The 23,062-nt window shown below is 45.0% G+C and overlaps 1 protein-coding gene across 1 annotated transcript in view; it reads right to left on the reverse strand.

Moving 5' to 3' along the window:
- Nucleotides 1–22,037, reverse strand: part of Prkx (protein kinase cAMP-dependent X-linked catalytic subunit) — a 43,331-nt gene extending 21,294 nt beyond the window's left edge. Inside the window, exons 1-4 of the mRNA NM_001033963.2 lie at nt 21,618–22,037; nt 13,182–13,350; nt 6,770–7,033; nt 1,043–1,162 (exon numbers count right to left, since the gene is read on the reverse strand). Of these exons, the coding sequence (NP_001029135.1) occupies nt 1,043–1,162; nt 6,770–7,033; nt 13,182–13,350; nt 21,618–21,783 (719 nt within the window). The 5' untranslated portion in view covers nt 21,784–22,037. The remainder of the gene's footprint in view (nt 1–1,042; nt 1,163–6,769; nt 7,034–13,181; nt 13,351–21,617) is intronic.
- Nucleotides 22,038–23,062: the final 1,025 nt, after the last annotated feature.

Consider the following 23,062-nt stretch of genomic DNA (forward strand, 5'->3'; position numbering starts at 1 on the left):
CTTGACATGAGCACACCCTGGCTGCAGATGACCCTAAATGCAATGACAGTGACCTCATGACAGACTAAAAAGTAGATGCAGACTCACAGTAGCCCTTTGAATATGGGGGGATGGGGCCACAAAAGCCAAGCACACCTGGTACCTCCAGGAGCAGGAAGAGTGGATAGATGGAAGGGTAGGTGGGTAGATTAATGGGATAGGTAGGTGAATAGACTTGTGTATAGATGAATGGATGGGTTAGTGGGTGGGTGGGTAATTTGATGGATGGATAGATGGGTGGGTAGGTGAATAGACAGATGGATGATTGGTGGGTGGGTAGGTAGATGCTTTCTCTTGACAGATCTCATACTATTTTAGTAAAATCCTCCAAGCTTTTTTCTACCTGGTTTGATCCACAAAGAATGACCTTTCCTTTATCTCAATACCAGAGAAAAGCTCCTGGGGCTGGAAAAACTGTCACCTCCTCAGAGGAGCCAATAACTCTGCCATGGTGTTGGCCCCCAATTCCTCCAGCTATACCTAGATCTGTGGGAATCTTGTTTTCAATGTTTACGCAATTTTTATCAGGTATATACTAGGCTCCACAGAGACCAGTGACCCTCAGGAACAACCAACCTTCCCATCAACTGGGAGACAGAGACAGAGCCCGTCATTCCTGTATTTTGTTCATTGTCAAGAGAGGGAATTTAGGGTGGAAAAAAAAACTCAACCTCGTCTTCCTCATCTGCTCTTCCATCACTACTTATAAAGCTGTTTCTGATTGGTGTCATTTGTTCACCTTAGGTACTGCTTAGCCTGGGGTGTCCATCACACAAAGAAGATGGATGTTATACAGAAGGAACTATGAATATCTATGAAAATTTAAAGTCTTATTTAAGCAAAGTAAACACCCAATTACCCTCCAAATCTTGACAGTAGGGTATGTGAGTGCATCCACATGCCAAGTGTCTGCAAACTTAGGAGAAAGGAGATGCTAAGGTTCTTCATAGGATGTGAAGGAGACACTGGGTACGCAGCAACATCTGTGAGGAGGGTCACTCACCCAGACAGCATCTCGAATATAAGGATGCCCAATGCCCACCAGTCCACAGCTCTTCCATGACCTTTGCTCTGGATAACTTCTGGGGCAAGGTATTCCGGTGTCCCACAGAGAGTCCATGTCCTGTGGGGATGACAAAAGGATGAACCCATGAAACTTGGAAAGTGCTAAAAGATACAGTGATAAAGACCACATTGCATGTGTGGCATTGTGCAAAAAATTAACATATGGCCATACAGGTTGAACATTTCTAACTGAAAGAAACTGCAATGTTCCCAAATCTAAAAGTTTCTGAGCATCAATGATGTGACAAGTATAAGATTCTATGACATGCAAGTATTAGAGGCACAAGTCATAGTCACCATGGGCAGATTCATTCCCCAAGCAAAGGGGAGCTGTGCTATGAGCTTTAACTGTCAACTGACACAATCCAGAATCCCCTGGGAAGGGTATCAGTGAATGATTTCTGATATCAGACTGATCTATGGGCCTTGGTACACAAACCTGTTCCATAAAACTAATGAAATCCAAACTCTGGGTGTTCAATATGGCTTAGCTGGTAAATTGTTGTACAAGTCTAAGATCAATATACATCAGAGGTAGAAGAAGCTGGGTGGTGGTGACACACACCTTTAATCCCAGCACTCAGGAGGCAGAGGCAGGTGGATCTCTGAGTTTGGGGCCAGCCTGCTCTACAGAGTGAGTTCCAGGACAGCCAGGGCTACACAGAAAAACCCTGTCTTGAGTTGAAGGGTAGGAAAGAAAGTTATCCTATGACTCCCACACATGTACCACGACAGATATGTGTCCAAACACTCAGCATACATGCATACAACAACACTGCTGATTCTAGAATCTTTTCCTTGTTTTTAGCCCTGGCTGGCCTCAAACTTGCCCACTCCTTGGATTATAAGCATAGACCACCAAAACCCCTAATTGCTGCATTCATAACATAGACCGACCCTGTAATGGCATGTTCTTTGCTGGATGTCTTACTTACAAGCATTAACTTACATTTAATTTAGTTAATAGATAATCCCATGATCACTTCTTGTCCTCTACTAGCAATGCTCTTGCATGCACATACACAGAGAGACACATAACTTAAAACAAAAATATTTAGAAAGTAAACAAAACTGAACGTAGTGGAAAGAATACTAGAGAAGGAATGAGAGGTGGACAAATCAATATGCAGTATTGATCATTTTTAACATTAGTGATAGGGGCCAGGGATGTAACTCACTTGGTACAGTACACGGCTGGTGTTCAGTAGACTCTGGGTTCAAGTTCCAGCATAGCATGGAGGTAGAGGCAGGAGGATCAGGACTTCAGAGTTTTTGTGTATTTTGAGACAAGGTCTCTCTATATAGCCTTGGCTGTCCTGGAACTTGCTATGTAGACCAGGCTGGTTTCAAATACATAGAGATCCACTTGCCTCTGCCTCCCAAATGTTGGGATTAGGGAGCCTGTGTCAAAACTCAAAGAAATAAAAAATAAAATGACCCCTCTCACTCATCAACTCTGCAGTGCTGGCACTTCGCTGTAAGTCTACTATCTTCCTGTTTGTGTACCAACAAGCTCATTTCTGGAGAGAAAAATTTCCAGAATGTTGAGAATTCTCTCCAATCCCTCATCAAGAAAGATTTTGGTCAAAAGAAATTAGGACAGGTGGTAGGTATTGGGGGTGTGGGTGGGGGGTTGGTTTGGCTTTTGGTGCCACCCAGAGGCAAGAAAGATATACCAACAGTAGGATGTTTGGACAAATGTAGGATTTTTGCTTGTTTCTTTTCTACCCCCCACCCCCACCCCCCGAGCTGAAGATCGAACCCAGGGCCTTGTGCTTGCTAGGCAAGCGCTTTACCACTGAGCTAAATCCCCAACCCTTGTTTCTTTTTTTTTTTTTTTAAATTTTCCCCATTTCTCCCTGCTGGGATGGAGACTACATCCTATTCTTCCACCAGCAGCTCCTACAGTGCTGAGGACAGAACCCAGGGCATCATGCCACAAAGTTACAGCTTCAGGCTTTCTACTGTGTCCTCACAGGAGAAAGGAATAATTTTAAAGACCCCCATTTGAAAGAACAAAAATCTCTGTATTTTTGAGACAGGGTTTCTCTGTGTATCCCTGACTGCCTTGCAGACCAGGCTGGCCTCAAACTCAGAAATCCACCTTCCTCTGCCCACGGAATGCTGGCTGGGATCAAAGGCATGTCCTACCATGTCCAGTTTTAATTTATATTTAAAAAGAGCCAATGGGTGTGGCAAACAGCTGCTGACATCTGCAAGTTGCAGAGTACATAAAATAAAAAGTTGATTGTTTCTTTTAAAGAAAGATAAAATAGAAAAAATGATTGTTTCTGTCTTCAAAAGAAATGTTCAAATAAAAATAAAGCTATACAAGGTTACTAAACCCCATGTGGTCCAACCATAAAAAGAAATGTTATTCAGCCATGAAAAGGGCAGTAAGTGTGACGGGTGGTATCTTATGGATAGACACAGAGGGCATTGTATAAGTTGGACACAAAAAGTAAAAAAAATATTGTAATGGTGCTGTATATGTAAAGTATGTAGGCCAGGAAGATCCAGAGAGGCACACCACAGGGTTGTGAGGGGCAAATGAGGAGAGTTGGCATTGACTGCTTCATGATTCATGTTTACATATGATCAAAATGTTCTGGAGCTGGGACCATGGTAAAGTTGAGAGAGTGCTGGCCTAGTGTGATTGAAGCAGAGATACTCAACAGTCAAGGCAATTGTGTCAAGTTTGACAACCTGGGACCCTCACGGTAGCAGAGCACTAAGTTTGGTAAGTTGACCTCTGAACTGTACTTTCCTCCATCCAAAATAAATAATTGTAATTATTTAAGTGGGCTCCAGAGATGGCTCAGTGAGTAAGAGTACTTGTTCCTGTGGGAACCTGAGTTCGATTCTGCGCATCCACATGGTGGTGATACGACCACCTATAACTCCAGTTTCAGGAGGACCTGATGGCCTCTCTGACCTCTAGCAGTACCAGGAATGCATGGGTTACACAGACACACATGCAGGCAACAGTCACACACATAAAATAATAAAGTAACTTTTTTTAAAAAGGGAAAATTCTGTGCTCAGTCTAGGGCTCCCCTTGGCAATCCAACTACGCAGAAGGCTGAGGCCAAAGGCTAATGAGGTCTGGGAGAGCCTGAGCTGCATGGCAAGATTTTGTCTGCAATTAAAAAGAAAAAGGGCAAGGACATGAAGAGGAAGAGAAAGGAGGAATAACTGATTCTATTAAGACATCTTCAAGCTTCCATGTTTCCTTGAATTCATACATTACTCAGTTCTATCCCTTTTGCTCCAACCCTGAAACCCACAGAGGGACATATCAGGAAGACTTTCTAATAAAGATTCTAGTGACTCAGGAAGGAACTAACAGAGAAGAGGACACAAAACTCAAGAGCTTCTGTGCAGTATAGTACTAGGAACAGATGGGGAGAGAAGTTGTGGAGATGAAATGTGCAAAACAGGGTTCAGGTCCAGAATCTGTAAAGAACTGATCCACCTCAGGTGCAAAAGATAGCATGGTTCAAGGCTCGATGTCCCAGTGTAGAGGAATGTCAGGGTGGGGAGGTGGGAGGGAGTGGGTGGGTGGGTGAGGGAGTACCCTCATAGAAGCAGGTGGAGCAATGGGATAGTGGGTTTCCTGAGGGGAAACCAAAAAATAGGTTAACATTTAAAATGTAAATAAAAATGCAATAAAAAAAGGTGGCACAGTTCAATTCAGACACTTTTGCAGGGATAGAACTATAGGTCCATGATTGAGTACTTGTGGCTCAATGGGCAGAGGACTTGCCTTGCAGGCACTGAGCACAGATTCCACCCCAAGCATAAACAAGATGTGGAGATGCTCACTTGTCATACCAGCACTCCAGAGGTCCAGACAGGAGGATCAGGAGTTCAAGGTCATCCTTGGCTCCCTAGTGAGTGTCAGAATAGCCTGGGCTGCACATATTCCCATTGTCTCCTCTCCCTCTCTAACAGAATCAACTAGAAGTCAGTCAGTCACAGGTTCCCAACATTCTGTGTTCCTCTGGGCCCATTAATGCAGATTTTGAACTTTGTAGCTTGACTCACTTAGAACAAGATCAGGGCAGATAGAGCACTAGAGCTGATGAGGCCACAAGTAACTGTACCGGAGGCAGCTCCACTTACCCCACTGAAAGCTGAGTCTTTCTGTGTCTGCCCAAGGCTGGAGGCCTGCATGCCTCAGGCTGTGGAACTTTCTAGCTCTGACTTGTTTCTATAGCCTTGAACCTCTCTGCATACATTCATTTTTACAAAATGCCCCAATGACTGTCTGGCTGGTAAAGGGGACTTAGCACACCACAGCCATTCTGGGACCATAGAGAATCTGTCCCCAGCACAGACATCCTGTTGAGGCTGAAAAGTACCTGATTCTCTCAATATTGAGCCTTCTTTCCCTCCACCCCCTGGCTATGGGTTAACAGGAACATGACACCATCTTCTCATTATCAGCAAAGAGCTCCCTAAGAACAGAGTTCTACAAATAGAAAACTCTAAGGCAGAGGCTGGAGAGGCATGTCAGCCTTAATAAGACTGATGCCTGCTCTTACAGAGAACCTGAGTTCAACACCCAGTACCCATATGACTGCTAACATTCACCTGTAACTCCAGTTCTAGGGGATCTGATGCCCTCTTACGGCCTCTGTGATGCACGTATACACACTACACAGACACAAAATAAATACATCTTTATGGCAAAAAAATAGAACACTAAAAAAATTGAACTGCCCTATGATTCAGCTATAGTATACAAATATATTATATATACATATATATCGTTATATATAAATGTATATAGATAAATTGTATGACTGTACAAGTTTTCAATCACCTTGATGACACAATAATTTTCTCCTCTGCTTGCAACCTGGAGGGGCCTCTCCACTCTCATGGTTGTGCACTAGATATGCACTGTCCCTCCACAGGCTCAGGTATTTTAACACTTGGTGTTCAGCAGGCAGCACTGTTTGGGAAGGTTCTGGACAAGCTTTAGGTAAAGTGGAGCCTCACTGGTCACCAGCAGTGGGGCTCAAGGTTTGATAAATGTGATGGTTTGCATATATTCAGCCCAGGGAGTGGAACTACTGCAGTAGGTGTGGCCTTGTTAGGAGTATATGAGTCACTATGCACATGGGCTTTGAGACCCTCGTCCTAGATGTCTAAAAGCCAGTCTTCTAGCAGCCTTCTGGTGAAGATACAGAACTCTTCAGCTCCTACTGCACCATGCCTGCCTACATGCTGCCATGCTCCTTGCCTTGATGATAATGGACTGAGTCTCTGAATGTATAAGCCAGCCCTAATTAAATGTTGCCTTTATAAGAGTTGCCTTGTTCATGGTGTCTGTTCATAGCAGTAAAACCCTAACTAAGACAATAACCCTGCTCTACTTCCTGCTTGCTTTTCTATATGTGACTACAAGGTAAGCAGTTGTTCTCTACACATGCTCCTGTTGGCATATTTATCCCTATTCTTCCTTAAGCTGCTTTTAAAAATTATTTTATTATGGTATCAATGGGAAAAGAAATGGGAGACCCATCAAAATAGATGGAGGGAAGGGTGCATCACACCAGAGCCCACCATGCATCTTCTTGCTCCTTTCTGCCCACCCATTTAAATCAAACCTTTTTTTTAATTCACCTCTGATTACCCCATGACTGTCCCCACTCACCTATCCACCAGTTTCTTGGCGAAGCCGAAGTCAGTGAGTTTGATATGTCCTTCCCTGTCCAGAAGGATGTTTTCAGGCTTCAGGTCCCTGTATACGATTTCCTTGGAGTGCAGGTATTCTATGGCACACACAATCTCTGTGGCATAGAAGATTGCAGCAACTGAGGAAAAGCGGCCACGATTACGCAGGTAGGTGAACAGCTCACCACCAGGCACAAACTCCATCAGCATGTACAGGAAGCGGTTGTCATGGTCTGTCCAAAGCCTGTGAGACACAACAGAGTGCATGATGGGTGTTGAGTTGGGTGCTCAGATATGGACACTTACGGATGGATGTTGGTGATTGACAGACATTAATGACAAGATATGTATAATGTATATAGATTCCAGATATATAAGGGTAGATATTCCCATTAATATACTGGTATACACAGACATTAACAGGTGCATATATGCAAATATCAAAATATAAAAAGAGATATCAAGATCAACACACAAACAGATGCAAACATGTGCACATGTCCTGGTTAGCTTTAACTGTCATCTTTATGACCCAGAGTCACTTGGGAAAGTACTCAGTGAAGAATTCCCCATATCATCCTGGACTGTGGGCATGTCTATGGGGAGGGTCTTCATTTAGCTGATTAGTTGATTGAATGGACACCCACGGTGGGTGGTACCACTCCCTAGCAGGGGGAAGATGTGCTGTCAGTTCTAACACAGCCTGAAGTCACCTAGGTAGGGTCTCGGTGAAGCATTTTCTACATTAGATTGGCCTGTGGGTGTCTGTGGGAAGTGTCCTGTTTGATAATTGACATAGGAGGCCTCACTCATCATGGATTGGGCTTCTTGGGCTGGATGAAAGCTTTCTGCTTCTGGTTCCTGCTCTGACTCCCCACCCAGATGGCCTGTGACAGGAAAGGAAAAGCCAAGTTAACCCTTTCCTACCCTCAGTCAGTCCTTCTGGGTCACTGTTTTATCACAACAGAATCAAAGCTGACCAGCAAGTATCACTCAGATGGTAAGGTTGTACTTAGATGAACTGTAGATGCAGGTTGATAATAGAACTTCACAGGATGCTGAAACTGAGACAACCTGAGAGTCGAGTTCACAGGGGGAGCATATACTAAGAGGTGGTGCCTTAGGTGGGACCTTCACCAACACCATGAGTTTAACCAAGACTATGTATTTACGTATGCATATATGTATATATGTATCACCACCTATCCAACAATCATCTATTATCTAGCTATTCAATCTATCTATCCAATCATCCATCACCTTTCTACCATCTATTGTCCATCAATACATGATCTATCTTTATCATCTCTATCGTCTGTCTACATCTATCTACTATCACTACATATATTATCTATCTATCTATCTATCTATCTATCTATCTATCTATCTATCTATCTATCTATCTATCTAATATCATCCAAGTAATTCATTCACAACTACCACAAGGTTTTCATTCAGAAACATTGCTTTCCAAGGGCACAAAGCAATGTGTACAGAGCCCTCTAACTATAAGTCCCTAGGATGAGAGGATTCCCCCACCACCTGCAGTAGGGCACCCAGACACACTGGACCTTTTAGTGGCTGGGTATAAAATTAACTCAAATAAATCAGTAGCCTTCCTCTACACAAAAGAGAAACAAGCCGAGAAAGAAATTAGGGAAATGACACCCTTCATAATAGACCCAAATAATATAAAGTACCTCGGTGTGACTTTAACCAAGCAAGTAAAAGATTTGTACAATAAGAACTTCAAGACTCTGAAGAAAGAAATTGAAGAAGACCTCAGAAGATGGAAAGATCTCCCATGCTCATGGATTGGCAGGATTAATATAGTAAAAATGGCCATTTTACCAAAAGCGATCTACAGATTCAATGCAATCCCCATCAAAATACCAATCCAATTCTTCAAAGAGTTAGACAGAACAATTTGTAAATTCATCTGGAATAACAAAAAACTCAGGATAGCTAAAACTATCCTCAACAATAAAAGGACTTCAGGGGGAATCACTATCCCTGAACTCAAGCAGTATTACAGAGCAATAGTGATAAAAACTGCGTGGTATTGGTACAGAGACAGACAGATAGACCAATGGAATAGAATTGAAGACCCAGAAATGAACCCACACACCTATGGGCACTTGATTTTTGACAACGGAGCCAAAACCATCCAATGGAAAAAAGATAGCATTTTCAGCAAATGGTGCTGGTTCAACTGGAGGTCAACATGTAGAAGAATGCAGATCGATCCATGCTTATCACCCTGTACAAAGCTTAAGTCCAAGTGGATCAAGGACCTCCACATCAAACCAGACACACTCAAACTAATAGAAGAAAAACTAGGGAAGCATCTGGAACACATGGGCACTGGAAAAAATTTCCTAAACAAAACACCAATGGCTTATGCTCTAAGATCAAGAATCGACAAATGGGATCTCATAAAACTGCAAAGCTTCTGTAAGGCAAAGGACACTGTGGTTAGGACAAAACGGCAACCAACAGATTGGGAAAAGATCTTTACCACTCCTACAACAGATAGAGGCCTTATATCCAAAATATACAAAGAACTCAAGGAGTTAGACCGCAGGGAGACAAATAACCCTATTAAAAAATGGGGTTCACATTCTGGAAATCAGTCTGGAGGTTCCTCAGAAAATTGGACATTGAACTGCCTGAGGATCCAGGTATACCTCTCTTGGGCATATACCCAAAAGATGCCTCAACATATAAAAGAGACACGTGCTCCACTATGTTCATAGCAGCCTTATTTATAATAGCCAGAAGCTGGAAAGAACCCAGATGCCCTTCAACAGAGGAATGGATACAGAAAATGTGGTACATCTACACAATGGAATATTACTCAGCTATCAAAAACAATGACTTTATGAAATTCGTAGGCAAATGGTTGGAACTGGAAAATATCATCCTGAGTGAGCTAACCCAATCACAGAAAGACATACATGGTATGCACTCATTGATAAGTGGCTATTAGCCCAAATGCTTGAATTACCCTAGATGCCTAGAACAAACGAAACTCAAGATGGATGATCAAAATGTGAATGCTTCACTCCTTCTTTAAATGAGGAAAAAGAATACCCTTGGCAGGGAAGGGAGAGGCAAAGATTAAAACAGAGACTGAAGGAACACCCATTCAGAGCCTGCCCCACATGTGGCCCATACATATACAGCCACCCAATTAGACAAGATGGATGAAGCAAAGAAGTGCAGACCGACAGGAGCCGGATGTAGATCTCTCCTGAGAGACACAGCCAGAATACAGCAAATACAGAGGCGAATGCCAGCAGCAAACCACTGAACTGAGAATAGGACCCCCGTTGAAGGAATCAGAGAAAGAACTGGAAGAGCTTGAAGGGGCTCGTGACCCCATATGTACAACAATGCCAAACAACCAGAGCTTCCAGGGACTAAGCCACTACCTAAAGACTATACATGGACTGACCCTGGACTCTGACCTCATAGGTAGCAATGAATATCCTAGTAAGAGCACCAGTGGAAGGGGAAGCCCTGGGTCCTGCTAAGACTGAATGCCCAGTGAACTAGATTGTTGGGGGGAGGGCAGCAATGGGGGGAGGATGGGGAGAGGAACACCCATAAAGAAGGGGAGGGGGAGGGATTAGGGGGATGTTTGCCCGGAAACCGGGAAAGGGAATAACACTCGAAATGTATATAAGAAATACTCAAGTTAATAAAAAAACAAACAAACAAACAAAAAAAAAGAGTAAATAGTACAGCCCACCCCACACTTCATTTCTTGTTAGACCTCTGTGTACACATCCTTCTGACCTAAAGGAATGAGTGTACAAGGTGAGGGATCATGGTCTTCATGTAGAGCACAAACTTTCTGCGTGAAATTGACAGTACATCCATTATTGTACCTAGGGAATGGTGCCACCCATGGTGTGTGGAGTCCTTGTCAATCATCAATTAGATCACTCTCACAGACATATTCACAGGCTGGTCTGATGTGGGAAATCCCTCAGTGAAACCTTTCCCAGGAAATTTTGTGTTATGCCAATTGATAGTTGAAGCTTACCACACATTTTTCCCTGTCCTGGGAATAGTGCCATGCACAGTAGGCTAAGCCTAATATTGACTCTTGGTAAAATCATTTGTAAATAAGCCCAGATGCCTGCAGCAATGTAAGCTGACATTTTTATCAGCCATTTGAAGCCATTCCCACTATGCTGAGCACCCCGTGTTTCTTCAAGACAGACTACTCCATTTTTCATAGGCAACATGCACAGATTGGATGGATGACCTCACAAGAGTTCATAGTTAAAGACAGAATATAAGACTTTAAAGACCTTAAGTAGCATGCATATCATCTTTTGAAGTTCAAAGACCCACTAACACAACCCGCTAAGTTGTGTTCCCACAGCTGGACAGATACACAGCGTGATCTGCCATGCTGTGAGTACAGCATGCAGGCCAAGTGCAAATCTCTATAGCACTAAGTCACTTTGACCTAGTTTTTAACTTTTAACCCACCTGCTGAATCCTGTAAATGCAAAATAAAGAAAGCAAAAAAAAAAAGAAAGAAAAGAAAAGAAAAGATTCCTATAAGGCATGTGTAGTTACACAGCAGTGGGTAGAGTTGTCTAGTCTGACTTTAGCTAAGTGCTCAGGATTCATGCCGCCGGAATTCCTGTACTAAAAGTCTACATACCAAGGATCTTGGGACAGGGCTGTGTGGGGATGGGTCTTTAGATGAGGAAATGAGGTCTTTGGGGGTAGATATGACCTAAGGGAACTGGGTCCTCATAAGGAGAGAAGAGGAGACTGGGACACAACACTCACAGAGTGATGAGCCTCAGTTGGTGCTGTGGCTGAGAGGAATGCATTTTGGCTAATACTGAAGTCTGTGTGGAATTTAAGTTCCCTGTGTTTCAAATATTTTAAAAAATATGTATTTATTTGTATTTTATTTGTGTGTGTGTGTCCCAAAGTTAGAATTACAGATTACTGTGTGCTGAGAGATGAGTGCTGGAAACCAAACCCAGGTCCCCTGCAAAAGGAGCAAGCACTCTTAACCGCTGATCCTTCTCTCCAGGTCCTGACAGTCTAGTTTCTACACTACTCTAATGAATTTTGACTGTAGTGCACTTATATCATGCTTTGACAGCACAGATGACTCCAGAATAGCATGGCAATCATGCAGTGGTGTTTTGATAATGCCATGCTGGGTAATTTACCTTCTCTGAGGCTCCCTGGGCTTTCTGAGTCCCAGGCCAGCAGGAGGCCTTGTCTCAAACACTTAGTTTAAACTAAGGAATGGCAGCAGATGTTCTCAGATCTCCACATGCATATGCCCATATGGACCTTCACATTCTATATACGTATATAAATATTTATATGTTTATATACATATATATTTCTAAAATTCAAAAAAAGGATTTAATATTGAAAAAATCGCCAATTGAGTTTTATATGAAAATCAAATGAGGCTTACTCTGTCACCTGGATTATAAGCTGTAACAAAAGATGCAGGTTTTAAACTTTTACAGGGGTATGAACTTTGAAGAGACTGTTAGAATCTTGGCTCCTAGTCAGGTCACACAATAGTAGTTGTTATAAAAACTCATGAGTTGAGGCTTGAGGGACAGACCAGAGTTTAAGAGCACTTGCTACTCTTTTTTTTTTCTTTTTTCTTTTTTTCAGAGTTGGGGACCGAACCCAGGGCCTTGCGCTTGCTAGGCAAGCGCTCTACCACTGAGCTAAATCCCCAACCCCAGCACTTGCTACTTTTAAGGATGTGAGCTGGATTCTAAGAACCCAGTTGAGCAGTGCACAACCACCTATAACTACAGTTCCAAGGAAATATAACACTCTCCTGTGGCCTTTGTGGGTACTGTGCTCATGTGCATAGTTACATACAATTAATTATAAATCAAGACAAAGCCTGAATAGCACCTCTCACCTCACTTCACTGAGCTATAAAGCATTCTACATACCGAGCTATAGACTCTCTACCCACTGTTCTGCAAGCACTCTTCCCACTAAGCTACAAGCAGTGTATTAGCTGAGTTGCAAGCACTCTACCAACTGAGCTGTAAGCACCCCATAAGGTGAGCTGTAAATACTCTTCCCACTGAGCTACAAGCACTTTATTACAATGAGCTGCAACTGTTCTACCAACTGAGGGATAAGCTCTACCACTGAGCTATAAGGACTCAATCAACTGAGGTACAAGTTTTATATCCACTGAGCTACAAACCAACCACTGTAGTCACTGAGCTATAAACATTGTATTAGCTGAGCTAAAAGCACTCTATCCACTGAGCTACAGCCCTGACACCACCCATACAATGCAATCTTGAGAGAATAACCTTAGGGAGGTGAGGAGGTAAGAAGGAAGGAAGGAGACAGGAACTCACAGTTTAATGAGGAAGGGGTGGTTTATTTCCTTCAGGACTGCTTTCTCATTCTGCACATGTTGTTCCTGCTTCAGGCGGATGACATCTGGGATGCTCATAATCTTCAAGGCACAGTATCGCCTGCCTGTCTTCTCCTTCACCAGGTTTACTCGGCCAAAGGTTCCAGTGCCTGAGGAAGACAATGCAGCCAGTCAAGGAACAGGAAAAGCAAACATGCATGAGGAATAGACAGCGTGCCAACCTGGGGCCTTAAAGCTGAGCACAGGGAAAGAAACTTAGATGAGCACTGAGTTCTGTGTGGATATGTTTTCAGTCAAGAAGCCAGGGAGATAGGGCTGGGGATTTAGCTCAGTGGTAGAGCGCTTGCCTAGCAAGCGCAAGGCCCTGGGTTCGGTCCCCAGCTCCGAAAAAAAGAAAAAAGAAAAAGGAAAAAAGAAGAAGCCAGGAAGATGGCTCTGAGGGTAAAGAGCTTACCTTGGGGAATGGACAGAGAGACAGCCACTCAATAGTTTTCTGTGATGTCCACAAGCATGCTATTGCATACAACCACAAATATGAGCAGTAATAATAATAACTAAAACGTAAAAACAAATAATTGCCTGCTATGTGCACTGGAGATTGAAACACAGCCATGGGAAGAGCTGAGATGATGGACTTGGTGACTCCTGGTGGTGACCTTTAAATCCTAGCTCTTTCCATCTGCCTTGTCTTCCTCTTCCACTTCTATCTGCCTCCGTTTTTCTCCTGCCCCTTTCCCTCCTCTTCCTCTGGAATCTTCTGCTTCTTTTTGAATCTCTCTGCTCCTGTCCCTTTTTCCTCCACCAAGCTCTCTGCCTCCTCTGCCCTTTATCTTTTCTTCCCTTATTTCCCTCCATCTTCAGCTTCCCACATCGGCATCTCTCCCTTTGCCCCTTGTATTCCTTTTTTCTTCCAGCTCCACATCTATCTCTTCCTCTTTTCCTCTTACTTTCTTTAACATTTCAATCTACATACTAACTCATCCACCCTCACCCACCCACATCCATCTCCCCAATTCCTTCATCCACTTACCCAACCCCTCTCCATCCCAGCTTTTAAACACAGTTGCTTTCTGCCTTATGACAATTTGATGTATAGTGCTCTCACTTATGATGTAGGAAAGCTCAGAAAAAACAAACATCCTAAAATTTCATTCTTTTCTCACCATTAAAAAATACAGGATGTTCCTCACAGCAAGCTAGAGCCAGGTACAGGATCAAGGATACACCCACAGCTAGAGAGCAGGCTGAGGAGCCCAATAACCACAAAGACCACAGTCAGTAGTAAAATTGTTTAAAAGGAACGACAGACATGCTCTGTCATGCCCAGCCTCAAAAATATTTTTTGACTTCTGCTATCTAAGCTTATAATGAATTAATTGGGATATAAAATAGGTCTTGGGTACTTAGTTTTTTCTTAGTAGAAAAGGTGATTTCTTTTTTTTTTCGGGGCTGGGGACCGAACCCAGGGCCTTGCGCTTGCTCTCTACCACTAAGCTAAATCCCCAACTCCCAAAAAGGTGATTTCTATGAATCAGGAGATACTTGCTATAGAACACAAAGGAATGGAGGAGGCGCACAGAGTCATAAGTGGCTCTGAGTGGAAGTCAGGACTGGCTGGATCAGATGGATATAGTGTGGGTGGGAATATTTATAGACATTTCAATGAGGAATGGGGATAATCAAGCTGAAAATGCTTAAAATAACCTTGGCCTGCTCCAGGCTACCCCTGAATGTCTAGTTCACCAAGGTAGGAAATCCTACCCTGAATATGAGCATCACCATCCTTTTGCTGGGGTCCTGGACTCAGAAAGTAAGCTGAGCCCCAGTGTTCCCTCTCATTGCTCCTGCTTCCATGGCAGACTGGCAGCACTCTGAGCCAGCATAATTCCGTCTTCCCTTAAATTCCTATCATCAGGCATTTTGTCAGAGCAGAATGAGAAAAGCAAGTGTCATGACACCAGAACCCTTCCTTGCCTGTGCTTCTGATTGGTGGATCACATGTCATCTTTGTGCTCAAGATACAGCACATGAAGAGAGCCTGTGACAGCTGTACTGCGATGCACAGTCCACAGGACAGCTTCTGCATCAGATGGCTACCGACTTGTTTCCTTCATACTTGTGCCGGCAACTTGTGGGTGCAGAAACAGCTGGTGGTGTTGATTACACAGAGCAGAGAGCTGCAGAGCTAAAGCACAGGCCAAGAGAGAAACCTAACACTGTGGAAAAGAACAGTGCAGCAGAGTGCCAACTGCCAGAAGCTATCAGAACAAAGCCAACCAAAAAGTCTCAGGGTAAGGTGCTATTTACTGCCTAGTGGGAGAAACTTAGGTCACTGGGGGCATGCCATTGAAGGAGACACTGGGACTCGTCTTCTCTTTTCTATGCTTCCTGGCCACTATGTGGTAAGCAGCTCTGTTCTACTACAAGCTCCCATGATGCTCTAAATCTCCACAGGTCCAAACCAACAGAGCCATGGATGGATGCCTCTGACAACAGAAGCCAACATGAATCATTTGTCTTTATAATTTTATAATGTCAGTGATCTGGTCATAGCAATGGGAAGCTAGCTAATACACATTCCACACCAATTTTCAAAGTCTGTAAAAAGGACATGTGTTGTCATTGGACCCAACCATAAGTTGCCTGTCCCTACCCCACCTCCACCCCCAATCCCTTGGTTGTAATCCACCAATACAACCTACACTCACTCAAATGCATGTTGTATATGCCCATCCCAGTCAATGTCTCAGCTTCCCTATTTGATACAAAAGCACTCTATCTTTGATGCTTAACACACAGGCATTTATTTATACCAGTCACTACAGCAGAGTCCCTTGACTTGTAAGGCTACTCCCAGGTCATAGGCCATTAAGGTAACAAAACAACACCACCTGCATTCATTGTAAATTATTTTACAGCCCTTACAGATTCTGAGGTTGCCTTCCACACACAAGATGAGTGGCCTTGCCAATAAGAGAAACAAACAAATGAACAAACAAAACAAACAAAAAGCCCAAATACCTTAGAGGAAGAAGATCCAGTCCACACACATGCTCTACAAATCGTAGTCAAGTACCCCAACCATGGATATCTGGAACCTTTCAGAAGTATTTTTCTGTATGTCTGACATGGTAATGGGGAAATGTGATTTTTTTATGGGTAACAAGGCTCCTTGGGTAGCTGGGGAAGATGCTTCCTGAAAGTGGCCCAGATGCCCAAAACTGGGTTTCAAGAGCCAATGTGCACAAGCAGAGACAATTCCAGTACGCTGTGAAGACAGATGTTCCTTTCTTTTACTCCATCATATTGGAAAAATGTGGTTTTTGTCCAAGTTTAATACAGCATCTGACATAGAGGGAAAAAGGATGGGCTAGGGATGCAACTCAGCGCTGGAGCTCATGATTAGCACAAATGAGTTCCTTGGGTGCACTCCCAGCACCTCACAGAGCAACAACAAGAGCAATAATAACAATAGTGATGATACTACTACTACTACTACTACTACTACTACTACTACTACTACTACTACTACTACTACTAAGTTAGCTCTAGTGCTGTGTGTATAGCTTAGTGGCTGGTTATTAGCATGTATGAGGTCCTGGGTTCCAGCACATCTCCCAAAATAATAGAGATGATGATGATGATGATGGTGGTGGTGGTGGTGGTGATGATGATGATGATGATAAGTGAGTTATTGTTCTTGTGATGATGATGATAAGTGAGTTATTGTTGTTCTTGTGATGATGATGATGATGATGATAAGTGAGTTATTGTTGTTCTTGTTATTATTACTATCCCCCTCCATTCTAACTCCAGCCTCAGAAAGGAAAATATAAACAGAATAGTGCCCTGGAAACACAACCTAGATTATTCCTGAAGGAGCCAAGTGTCAGGTACAGTGGTGTGTCATTAGCTCAGATGGCCTCCTACAGATCAGCCAATCTACTAAATTATAAGCACCTTATCCACAGAATTACAAGCTCTGTATTAACTGAGTTCCACCCTCTCTCAGGGAGAAATCTTTTTAAAATAAAGGAAGTGTGATGGCATGGTGGTTATTTCAGATAGGAAATAAAACTAAAAGTAGGATATTTAGTGTAGTATGCATGGAGCCCAGGGCTCAATCCCAAACTTTGCATAAATTCAGTCTAGTGAGGCTTTAATCCTAGCACTTCTAAAGTATTAACAGTGGTTTGAGGGCAGCCTGAAATACACAGTGAGCTCCAGGAAAGCCTAGGCTACACTGGGAGACTCGAGAAAGAAAAGGGGAGGATAGAGGAGACTTGAGGGAGTAGGAGATTTTCTTAGAGTGGGGCTCTATATTTAATGCCCAGCACTTCAAAAATAAAAATGAAAATGTGAGTAAATACAGAGAACACCTAAGGACACATAAATTCTTAAGAGAATGAAGGTGTTGTCCTTAGTGTGTAGTTAGACTAAGACTAGAGCATCCAGGCTCTAAAGAAGATTGAAGCAAGAAGCACTGGCCTGCATGACTGATGCTGTAACTTCCTGCTCTCCTTTTGGGTGATGACCCCATTCCGGCCCTACCCCTGTAGGAAAATCATCGTGAAACTCACTTGAGGACCACCAGTGACTCAGGACGAGTACCTCTCAAAGAGGGGGGAGAAGGGGGGAGACAGGGAGACAGAAACAGAGAGAGAATGAATGAGAATATTGTATCACCCTTGGTGATTCAGGATGAGGATGCCAAGGGCTGAGCAGGTAATGGTCAGACACATAGCCAGGAGTTAGGGGTCAGGGAGGAGGACAGGGCAGATTATATCATAGGACAGCATTCAGGAGAAAATGGTCAGGAAAGGGAACCTGAAAAAAATATATCAAGGCAGAAAGCAATTCAAGATGGCTACCTTGGGTAGGATTCTAGATGGTTTAGCTATAAAGGTCCAGGGTGGGTGGCATTCAAGTGCCCCAGGTTACATGCTATTTAAGATGACATACATAAATTAAGATGATATTCAAGGCAAAATGTCACAGGTTAGGTGGAATTTAAGATGGCTCAGGGTGGGTGGGGTTCAAGATAGCCCAGGTAGGTTCAGTCAAGATAGGCATAGAACAGGAGACATCCAAGGTGGCACAGAGCGAGTAGACTTACCAGTCATCCTTCATCCAAGGGAGGAGACAGGTGGTACAGGTCCATCAACCCCCTATTCCCCATCTTCTGCAGGCCTCAAAGAAGGCCTCTCAACCTTGTCCTGTTCCTGGGTACTCCAGACATCCTGTGGTTATATCCCTCCAACCCATGATATTTCAGTCTCTGTTGGGGTGGCTGCTTGGTTTGAATGATAGCAAGGCCCCATCTCATAAATCACAATGAATTAGAAGGTGGCACTCAGGGAGGTGATGACATGGTGAGGGGCACTGTGTACAGCATTCTACCTTTAAGGACTTTGCAAAGAGAATGGACCAGTGTACTATGTGTGAACACAATCTCTCCTCTGCCTCTGCCCAATGGGTCTAGAAAGGGGCAGAGGCTGTCCTTGTACAAGGTGGGTGTATACACACACACACACACACACACACACACACACACAAACACAAAGTATATATTTGCATATTCATGATATGCAAATCCTACAGCCTACACCATTACTAATGACCAGGTTGTATGGTGATGAGAGTGGGGCTTACAGAGGAGACTTCATGGAGGCAGAAGAATGACATAGTTGCTCTCTTTACAACAGTATGCATGAATGCTGGTGACTGGTGCTATTGATGGGTGATTGATTTCTTTTCCCTTTTAAGCACTCTGGGTCCCCATCCATGTATAGGAGCCTTCCTCCTTAATGATCTGGACTGGAAGTATCTCCTAGATAGTTCTAAATTTAATGTCACTATGAACTACCAGATGACATTAATTAATCTCAGAACCCAAACTCCACATCTCCCACAGGACCCTCAGCAATTTCTCTTTAGTGTATAAGACACTAGCCTGCAGTGATCTGCCAGAGTATCTGACAGCTACTCATGTGATCCTTTATCTAAAGAGGATGTTCACATCCAGACAGACTGCAGTTCTCCTGCCCTTGTAGGACTGAGGATTTATAACTGGCTTTCCATAAGGCAGCAGGTCATAGAGGCACTGAACAGTAAACTGAGGCACAGGACACAAGAGATCACAGCTGAGTACAGGGAAACGAGTGCAGATGACCTGCTGGACAGAGAGGACCTGTTCAGCAAATTTAGATCTGAGATTCACTGAGTTACAAGAACTTTGCCAACTGAGCTACAGGCACTCTACTCACTTAGTTCTACCCACTGAATGCAAACATTGTACTGAGCTACAAGCACTCTACCCACTGAGCTATAGTCTACTGAGTCGCATGCACTATACCCATAGAATCACAAGCAGTCTTCCCATCAAGTTGCAAGCATTATCCCAACTAAGCTCTATGCACTATCTCAATTAAGCTAAGAAACACTGTACCCACTGAGTCATATCCCCAGCCTGGAATGTTCTCTATTTGAGTCTCCTAATGAATGGGAGAAATGAGCTCCAGGTCAGAGACAAAAGCATCAATACCTATTTCCTGGAGAATGCAGAGTTGGGTGTGTGTTGGGGACTAGGGATGCAGAGGTTGTCTTGTGAGTGTGTGGTGGTGGTGGTGGTGTGTGTGTGTGGTGTGTACTTGTTAGGTACCAGCATTTTAAGGCTAGCCTTGTCTACACAGCAAGTACCAGGACGGCCAGGGCTACACATGGGCGCCTTCAGTTTGATACCACTGACCCACTTGGCCAAACAACAAACTCCTAAAAGTTGAACCCCGATCCCTCACACTTGTGCTCCCTCCCCACCCCCCACCTCGCCCTCACACTTGTGCTCCCTCCCCACCCCCCACCTCGTTCACATAATAAATACGTGGATTTAAACAAAAGAGCCAGGTGTGGCTCCTTTAATCCTAACACTTTCGGAGGTAGAGGCAAGCACATCTCTAGAAGTTAGAGTCCCAGTGCTATGTAGAGGGTCCTTTTTTCATAAACAAACACAAAAAAAGGAAGAAAAGGAAGGAAAAAAAGAAGGAATGAGTGGAGAACCAGCTAAAGGGCCAAGAAAGAGAGAGGGAAGGAGTGGGGAGGAAGGAAGGAAGGAAGAAGAGGAGGAGGAAAGGAGAAAGATAGAGATTGAGATAGAGAGAGAGGAAGGAAGGAAGGAAGAAAGAAAGAAAGAAAGAAAGAAAGAAAGAAAGAGAGGAAGGAAGGAAGAAAAGGGTAGAGAACTAGTTTATGTGCTAAGTACCTGTGAGTGAGTGAGTGCCTATGGTCCCAGCACTAGGAAATCGAAGACAGGAGGATTGCCTAGAGTCTCCAGCCAGCTTGTGCAATGCAGTGACTTTCAGGTCAATGTCTCATAAACATGGGGGGGGGGGCTCTCGGCTCCCAGCACCCCATAACCAGTCTATGGTGGAGTGGGGCTCGGTTCCCAGCACTCAGGAAGGGGTGGTGGGGGAATGTGTAGTTTAAGGTCATCCTGGCTACACAGTGACGGAAAGACCAGCCTAGAATACAACATCATAAATAAATAAACGACATTCAAGCAGCTCAGTTTCCCTCAAAAGTCAATCAAAAGCCAAGATCGGATGAGTGTGAGTGTCAGCCTCCATGAGGGAACCAGGATAAAAGTCGGGGATCACAAGCCCTTTTACCCTCAGATCCATCTTACCGACTGAGCTGAGAAAGTGTTAAACGTCCCTCAGCCTGGCCCTGAACCCTGACTTGACTTCCTCAAGTCCAACACCAGGGTGAATGGAGAAGCCTCTAGAATCTCAGCTGCCAGCTGATCAGAGGACACCAGCCCCTCCCTCTGTCCTTCCTCCATCCTCCCGGAACACTTTCCTAATAATCAACACACCGGGCACAACTGCCCTAGCGACGGAGGTTGCGGAGGAGAAGCCCGGGATTCCTGGGCTTCAGACTTAGGAAGCTGCCGCCCATGATTCTCACGATCCTAGCTCCCTCACAGCACCCCGGCCCATTTGGGGATCCATCGGCTTCCCTAGCAACCTGTGGGGTCACGGGAGTACCAAGTTTGGAGCCACTAAAGATAAAACGAGACCAGGACGTACATAAAATGCTGGGAAAATGTCCCCGAAGGGTCCCTTGAGGGTCACGCGTCCCCTCGAGTCCCTCCAGGGGTCCACAATTGGGAGGCTGGATGCGATCCCGAGAAATCTTGGGAACGAGCGGGTGCGCAAGCGCCAGGGAGTCCGGGCGTGGTGTCCCAAGGGTGACTGGCACCCCAGTAGGGAGCCACTGAGTCCCCAAGGTGAAGTCACCCTCCTGATAGCTCTGTGACGTGGGGCTGCCCCGTTTCCGGAGGCCCAGGACTAAGCGTGTGGGAAAGAGAAATCCGAGGGTCGCTCCTGAGTCGCATCCCCACGCACAAGTTCTCACTCACCCACGGTGGCTATGGTGTCCCAATCTTGTAACGAGTGCCCCTCTTTCTGTGACGACGTCCTGGGTAGGGGATCCGCGGCGGGCGCTGAGATCTTTGCGTCCACGGGGTCATGGTCTCTGGCTGCAGGATCTTTTACGGCCGCCTCGGCACAAGCGGGTGGCTCCATGGGGCGGGGAACGCACGGTGTGACAGCGGCACAACGGCAGCCTGGGCATCAGCAGAGGGCTCACTCGCGCGTTCCGGAGCCCGCGGCCGAGAGGACAATGGAAGCGAACTCAGCGGGGCTCAGAACGATGGGAGGGGCTCTCGGAAGCCGCCCGAGAGCTCCACGGACGCGCGTGGGGTCCGCGGGACCGGAGCCAACCGCAACGCTCTTCATTCCCGGCGGAAGCCGGCTGGGCGGGGACCAGCTTGTGCTGGCGGGGGAATGGAGTGTCTGGATGACGCGAGTGGGGAGGAGCCTTCGCCGCGCTCCGCCCTCTGAGTACCTGACTGGGGAGGAGCCCGGACGTTGGCCCCACCCTGTCTATTGTTACCCGCGGGACCCAAGGGAGGTACCTGTACGGAAGTAAAAGCGATGGAGGTTGCTGCACAGGGACCCGGAGTCCAGCTTGCCCTGTCCCCTCTCCCCCCCACACACCGCGCGCCTTGTTCCTCTCCCTTGGCAGGAAGCGGGAAGAGGTGCGGGAACTTCCGGCTGCTGCGGGTGAATAGTACCCACAGAGCCTGAGCAGTAGGTAGAGGTACCAGGAGGAGGAGTCCGGGTGGGGCACGGTTTCTCCTGGATCTCAGGGGATTTAACTCCTGACGTTTTGTAGTCCTTGAGCGCCGCCCTCCCGAAAGCCGGGGCTCTCAATGGCACTGCAGCACCTGCTGATCCCGAGCTCAGGGATTCCTGAGTATACAGAGTTTCCAAGGACTTGTTATGTGTCATTAAACAGGCCTGAGCTCGCAGGGAGTGCTGAGAACTGGGTGCTTTACAGACCGCAGCCACCACCTGCAAGGTGAGGGCGGTGTTTCCCTGAGCCTGGAATGCAAAGAATGCGGTCCCGAGGCTGCTCGGAGCATGCGCACCTTACCTCACTGCCCTGCTCTTAGCTTTGAGGTACTCTGTCCTTGGAGATACAAGGCCAATAGGGTCCGGAGTCAGGGATGGAGTAGGGACCATCTATTTATAACCAGGTGCCCTGATGATGTCGTTGGGTAGCAAGTACACCTGACCTTGAAAGCAAGGAAGTCTGCTATTTTCTTTCCTTACTTTTTGTTTCATATTGAGAAAATTTTCTCATTCCATAAACACTGAGTACATGCTAGGACCTGATACTCCACTAAACAGAATGCACAGGGCCTGTTATTATTTTGGGTTTGATTACACTATGACAAAATTGTAGCAGGCTTCATGATGGAAGTTCCATTCAGGCTGTAACACTCAAAATGTAGACAGC

The sequence above is a fragment of the Rattus norvegicus genome, chromosome X (genome assembly GCF_021556685.1).
Source record: "Rattus norvegicus strain SHRSP/BbbUtx chromosome X, alternate assembly SHRSP_T2T, whole genome shotgun sequence".
NCBI classification, from domain to species: domain Eukaryota; kingdom Metazoa; phylum Chordata; class Mammalia; order Rodentia; family Muridae; genus Rattus; species Rattus norvegicus.